We start from the raw sequence: 7,500 nt of genomic DNA on the forward strand, positions 1-7,500 counted from the left end.
AGTGACTCATCTTTGTCTATGATTCAATCCTGTGTCCATGTGGTGCAAAGGGACGCAGATGCACGCACGCACGCACGCACGCACACACACACACACACACACACACACACACACACACACACACACAAATGCCGTCATGAATACCGCAATAATGACACAAGCGCAGACACACACTGTAACATCTAAATACTCTCAATCAATCTCTCTCTCTCTCTCACACTCTCTCTCACACACACACAGACACAGACACACACACACACACACAGACACACACACACACCCACCCACACACACACACACACACACACACACACACACACACACGATGCGCCACCCCTACATGCATGCACAGTCATCCCATAGGCGTTACTTTGTATCCATGCTTTGGTGCAGGATTCCAGATAATAAAATAACTTCCTCAACGTAAACCGAGATGGCTGTTTAAATATTTAGGCTAATCCTCGCGATCACGTGTTGATATCAGATAGACTTTGATCAAAACGGGACTCTTTATCTCTAGGCTATATCAGGTTTTCTTTTACACGTTATAAAACAGCTTTCCATAACCTACATACGGTCTATGTGCGTGATGAAATAGGCCTATTCTAAAAAAAATGTGTGACAGGTGACAGCAGGCCTAGGTTATGGATGTGTGAATGAATGGGAGCGTCGCCGTCAACTGTTGCATAACCGGCCGTTCGGATTCAATAAACATGCACCATAAAGACACTCCTTCGTGGGCAGCACAATCAAACAATAGCCTGTATTAAAATGCGTTGAAAACTATTCAAATAAACCCAACTTTTCCCTCTTTTACACACTTAAAATCTAGGTCTCTATCATCTTCATAACCGCGCCTTCATTGACTCGCTCCACTAGTAACTGTGACGTAATAGTAACTAGTAACGAGACGTTTTATCTGTCACGCTGCAGCTCGCCAATAGGCCTATATCTCTCGGACCCGTTCAAACATGAATTCAAACATATTATCGGACCCGTTCAAACATGTATTATTAAAAAAGTGCATAAATCCTAGCACCCAGAACCACTGTATTTAAACTACTGGCCTAATAGGCTACAACACAGTCACAGACTTGAATAGGAAGCAGCCGGCGCGTTTCCGATATTGGAAAGTAGTTAGTGTGTTAGCCAGCCTATCCCTATTATCGGACACAGTCAAAATCCACTTATATAAGGATGCAGACTATTCAATAATCGCCCAAAAAAAATCCTTGTAACCATGGGAACTTGTCCTAAAGCACCAGTGTGATAAACTGCTCGGCTACTGAATAGTCATAGACCTGAATATGCAGCGGATGTGTGTCCGATAATGGATCTACTGTGTTACCTTGGGCATATATCCCCCAAATATCAATTTAACAATGTCAAATGCGCCACATATTTTAGCCTAAAGCAACAGTGTATTAAACTTTTATGCTAAATCGCCCGAGCCTTAAACAGACAGCGGATGTGTGTCCGATAATGGAACTAGTTTGTGGGCATATATCCGACACGTTTAGACATGTAGGCCTATGTATCCTATTGTTAAAGTGGAATATTCTACAGATATTTTAGCATAATGCAACGCGCTGTGTAGTTATAAACTGTCATAGACTTGGATAGACAGCGGATGTGTCCGATAATGGAACCAACTTTTTTTACCTTGTGCATCTCCTCCGCTTGTCAGGACTGCGATGGATTTCCCAGCCCCGGAAAGGTTCTCAAAGAATTTCTTAGTATCCTGCCGCTTTGGTACCACAACTCCCGCCATGTTTAAAAAGGCCTGGGATAGCTGTCACCACGGCAACTACTTAATAAACCGATTGAAACAAAATGTACAATTCTGTGGACTGGGCCCGCAGCGCTAAGGAACAGTGAGAGTATGAGAGAGGAGAGAGAGACAGACTGTAAGTAGTTGGACCGCAGTGGTGCTGGGTACCGCCCCTTCTGATGCACACGCACAGACAGACACGCACACACACGCACGCACACACACGTGAGAGAACAGACACACACACGCACACACACACACACAGACAGACAGACACACACACAAGCCTCTTTCGACTTGGAGCCGTCTTGCTCAGACCTGCGCAACTATGACGCGCGTCTTCCTGAGCGCACAACAAAAATGCTGCAAAAATGCTGTGCGCTCAGCAAGCCGAGCGTCATAATTGCGCAGGTCTTAGCAAGACGGCGACATCTCAAACGAGGCTACACACACACACACACACATACACACGCGGCTCGATAAAGATCATATAACAGGTAAGATTAATCACTCAATTATTTACTAGGTTAAGCCTTATTAAAAACGACTTATACATGCATTAGCACTTTTAGTTTGTGGCGATAAACAGATGGTTTCGTTGGAATAATAATATAGCCTACACATTATTAAATAGCATATTTTTAGTTTTTATTAACTGAATATATATTATTGTTACACTTTTTATCCAGCTCAGTTTATGCTCCAGAGTGAGACCTCTTCACATTTTGACTATCCTTCTCAGTCTCTCACGATCTCGAGCGTCTCAGCCTCAGCAGTGAATCCAGACAGCCAATGACGCGGCGCTTTCCTTTGATTGACAGCTCTTTCGACCAATCAGCGCCCAGAACACGTACTGTAGGAAATGCCCTTCCAAATGAGACCATTCTTTTTTTTTTTTGCTCTCAAGTCAGTCCGGAAATGAAACACTACCACACACAGCTCGTATATCTATTTGTACTACAAACATTAGATAAGGATATGTTTCTTTCAACAGCGTAAAAAGTTGACATAATACAGCAAAATAAAGATATAAGATTACTATGTAGATGAATTATATTGTGGCAGCAGCAAAGAATTGAAGTCAGATACAAAAATATACTTACATACTTTTAAAAAGCCTAATATGGGGAAAGTCAGACTTATTTTCATGAGTATTGTTGCTATTTCATATGGTAAATTTGTCATATTTTCATGTAACCAACAATCATAACTGGAAATGTTTTAGCTAAAGAAGCTACTAGACAGAACTCATGACCTATGTAGACCTTGACCTTGAGCAATAGTTCTACTGCTGCAACTTCTATCTGTTTTAATTAGGCTATATTGTACTTTCACCCATTTCATTTTAATTGCTGCCACTCTTCACCACTATGTAAATGTTTCAATAGTTTTTTTTCTCTTCACCTGTTGTTGTGTATTTGATGTATTTGCATTGAATATTGTGTATGTATTGTTGTTTTTCCTTTGAATTTGTTTGAACTCGACGTCATTGTAAATGAGGGTCACCCCTCAATTGGTCTCTCGAGGATAAATAAAAGTTAAATGAAATGAAATGAAAAATCTCACTGATTCCCTGCGTTCCAAATCACATACTTTTTCTTTTTACTACACTACTAAAGTACAGAAGAGTTTTAGTCTTTTTACTACACTACATACTAAAGTACAGAAGAGTTTTTCGGGCCACAGACAGGAGAGAAAAAAAAATCAGATAAGGAAGTTTTTTTTTTTTTTTCTTTTTCATTATGTCGAGAAATGTCAAGAATAAAGACGAATACTCCAAAATGCTATTATTGTTAGTGGGGCATTTATGTATTTTCAGCATACTACAATTGACGTGCATGTATTGGGACATCCTAAATCTTTTTTTGGCATACTAAATAGTAGTAGGGAAGTATGGGGATTGGAACGCAGGGATTATATCTCTCCAATAACACTTTGGTATCTCATGCTATGCTAGTAGACACTTGTTTTATATTGAAGCTAATGTTTTTATGACGTACATTGGGTACTTGTCGGGACCCGTTTTTAAATGCCTTTCTTCTGATAAGAGTTTCAGCAAAACAGTACGGTGTGTGTGTGTTTGTGTGTGTGTGTGTATTTGTGTGTGAGTTTCTCTTTCTCTTTCTTTGTGTATGTGTGTGTGTGTTTGTTTGTGTGTGCGTGTGTTTGTGTGTTCTTTCTTTGTGTGTGTATGTGTTTGTTTTCGTGTGTGTGTGTGTGTTTGTGTGTGTGTGTGTGTCTTTCTTTGTGTGAGTGTGTGTGTGTGTGTGTCTTTCTTTGTGTTTGTGTGTGTGTCTTTCTTTGTGTGTGTGTGTGTGTGTGTGTGTGTGTGTGTGCTTATGACAAATGGCTGCTCCTCACTTCTCGAAATACGAGCTTAACTTTTAAAATGAGGAACTTCTTGATGCCACAAAACATCTGGGTGTGTCATTACAAACTGTTACAAGGCCAAACAGTGTCGTCTCTGTCTCTCTGTCTCTCTATCTGTCTGTCTATCTATCTATCTATCTATCTATCTATCTATCTATCTATCTATCTATCTATCTATCTATCTATCTATCTATCTATCTATCTATCTATCTGTCTGTCTGTCTGTCTGTCTGTCTATCTGTCTGTCTGTCTGTCTGTCTGTCTATCCGTCTGTCTGTCTGTCTGTCTATCCGTCTGTCTGTCTGTCTGTCTGTCTGTCTGTCTGTCTGTCTGTCTGTCTGTCTATCTATCTATCTGTCTATCTATCTATCTATCTGTCTGTCTGTCTGTCTGTCAATATATCTATCTGTCTATCTATCTATCTATCTGTCTGTCTGTCTGTCTGTCTGTCAATATCTCTCTCTCTCTCTCTCTCTCTCTCTCTCATTTAGACCTTCATATCAATATGCGCGGAATCATAACATGGAAATGTGTTTCAAATTATAACAAGATATTACTGTAGAAGATATAATAATAACTTACATAATATATTTTTTTTTATTCAACAGATCCTGGAGTTTGATGACCTAATGTCTATCGTGAATTCTTGATAAATGTCGCCCCCTGCTGCTGTAAAGAGAGAATTGTACACACAGCTCTCACAATACTTTGCAATGCATTTTACCAATATCACAGTGATATAAAAATAGTCATTTCTTGGGCTGATAATGGTCTTTTAAATAATTATCTTAACTGTTCGTGTAGATAGTGTCTTTAAAAACAACTGAAAGACCTACTTCACCGGTGAAATATGAAGGTGTATTGAACTCTGAGATCCTAGTATAAATGTGCAAAAAAAATAAAAATAGAAATCGGTTCATCCTAGCCTGAGAAAAGGCAGAAAGAGTGTTTTATGGACTCACTGTCACACCCTACATTTTACTAATGTGACATCACTTCAGTAAAAATGTAGGGTTAGGATTAACAAGACAGCTGGGCCAAGGGAAGACTGAGGGAAGACTGAGGGAAGGAAAACCTCATTCATTATATTATAATAGTGATTTTATAATGATAGAACGCCGGTTCCGTATGGGTGAAGTATTCCTTTAAACACACAAAAACACACAATAATTTCAAATGTACTTTCTGGCTGTAGTAATAAAGAGACAGAGGCCGCCGCTCTCAATAAAAATAGTTTATTTACAGTGGCATGAATCATAAATTAACAAGCAGCAATTGGCAGAAGCAACATGAGCGTCAACAGCTTGCATATAGTGGTGTGTGAACGTACGGACTTTTTGCATAATAGAGACAGTCACCCTCTGAATGAAACTGTATGTTACAGATTAGACTGTGTCACTGCTGAGATATTTAATATGGCTACGAGGAATCTTCTGTTTGAGTTGATTCTAGCGCCCCCCTTTGGACAAAAGTAGTAGTGTTTTTACTACACCACCTGTTGTTCCTGGGTGAGCGTATATACCCATGACAAAAGGCATTAAGGAAAACTATATAAAAATAGCATTATTTGCACTGATGGTCTCGTTTGCTGTTACATTTCATTATGCCCTTTGGAAAAAAATTATTAAATATGTTAGAGATGCATTGAACACACGCAAGGTGCAACTACTAACAAAATAATATGCAAATGAGTGTGCACTTTGATTGCAAATGCGCACACAGAATTATTCTTAGTATTAAAATGTTTCATTCGCTTTTCTAATGTCTATTCTATACTTGATGTATTCCATGGCCCTGTAAAGCACTCTGAATGGCCTTGTGTTTGAATTGTGCTATAGAAATAAACTTGCCTTGCCTTGTCTGATGCCCATGATTTGATAAAACCGGTGTGTAGTGTATTTTTTTGGCGCCTCAGTTCATACACTTTACAAGGTTTTTCAACGTAATTTTAAGGGAGAGATACATTTAAAAATATAAAAATCGTGGTTGTCTAATTTTGAAGTTGGTTGAAACATTCGCTCAGCAGTTATACGTGACACATTCTCTAACACACACCTGTAAAACCGAAATACAGTTTCTCGCCAGACGGACAATCGAAAAGATCTAAGGCATTATGCTTCGTCTACAGCATCTTACGGTACAAATATGAATTACAGCATCTTTTGAAATTTGATAAAATATTCATCTAGAAATCAAGAAAATTCATCTAAATATATATATATGTGTTTACAGTATCAGTCAAAATCAAACAGAAAAAAATTCACGTTCATCTAGAAACAATTGGAGAGACTGTACATGAGTTTCACATCCACTAGTGATTTATCTAAAACGTTCGCAGAGAGTTTGTTTTTAAAAATATTTACATGAATTTTTTCCTTTACTTAGTTGGTTTTCTTGTACAAATGTGGGATTAAGTAAAATTGCCTGATTTTTTTAGTTTTTATTTACTGTACTGAAAGTGTAAGGGACATGTAGGAAAATTTAAAAAAAAAAATCATAATAATTAAAAAGAATTTTCAGTGTTTCAACTTTGCAGAGTCAGTTTGCATTTTCACATTCTTCGTATATTAAAGGTGCTCCGAGGAACTTTTCAGTTTGTGTTCATTCTTGCGCCCCCCTTTGGACAAAAGCGGTAGTGTTTTTACTACGCCAGCTGTTGTTCCTGGGTGAGCGTATATATACCCATGACAAGGGCATTAAGAAAAACTATATAAAAATAGCATTCTTTGCACTGATGGTCTCGTTTGCTGTTATGTCATTCATGATCATCAGAGGAAAAATTAGACTGTTTCAGAAATATTTAAAAGTTACTCGTAGCTACTTTAAAAACAAATTCCAGTAAGCTAATCATATTAATTGATTTGCATTCTAATTGTCTCGGGGTTTCAGTTTCACACATTGCGTTTGAATAACAAATTAAATATTTATGTTCTCTGAAAAATCGTTGTTGGGACGAAAAACTCCAAACTACTGCTTTAACAATATATCACATATCAGAAAAAGAAAAAAAAAATCTTATAAATCTATGTACACTATCTATACACATTCCGAACTTCATTCAAATAGTCATTAAATAGGGATACAGTTCCCCTTGTAACTACAGCAGTTGAAATATATTAATTTTAATAAAATCGACATCAAAAAGTACCATTTTAGAAAGATATCCTTAATTTTTTTTTTTTTTTTTTGTATTTTAACAAATAATCCCAAAAAAACTTCTTCAAAACTGTAAAATATTTTCTCATAAATTTTTCTTCATTTGATGTTTTTTTTTTTTTTTTTCAGTCAGGCTCCGAAACAGAACCGTAAAAAGATGAAATCCATTGGTTTCCATTTGTTGCTCGTTGTCCATTCACAGA

General features: G+C 37.6%; 1 protein-coding gene across 3 annotated transcripts in view; it reads right to left on the bottom strand.

The window, feature by feature from the left end:
• The window catches only part of pfkpb (phosphofructokinase, platelet b), a 55,171-nt gene extending 53,297 nt beyond the window's left edge, over positions 1–1,874 (bottom strand). For all 3 annotated transcript variants that reach the window (XM_080033560.1, XM_080033559.1, XM_080033562.1), the window contains exon 1: positions 1,663–1,874. In XM_080033560.1, the coding sequence (XP_079889686.1) occupies positions 1,663–1,771 (109 nt within the window). In that variant the 5' untranslated portion in view covers positions 1,772–1,874. The remainder of the gene's footprint in view (positions 1–1,662) is intronic.
• Positions 1,875–7,500: the final 5,626 nt, after the last annotated feature.

Source organism: Ammodytes marinus (assembly GCF_949987685.1).
Source record: "Ammodytes marinus genome assembly, chromosome: 9".
Classification (NCBI taxonomy): Eukaryota; Metazoa; Chordata; class Actinopteri; order Uranoscopiformes; family Ammodytidae; genus Ammodytes; species Ammodytes marinus.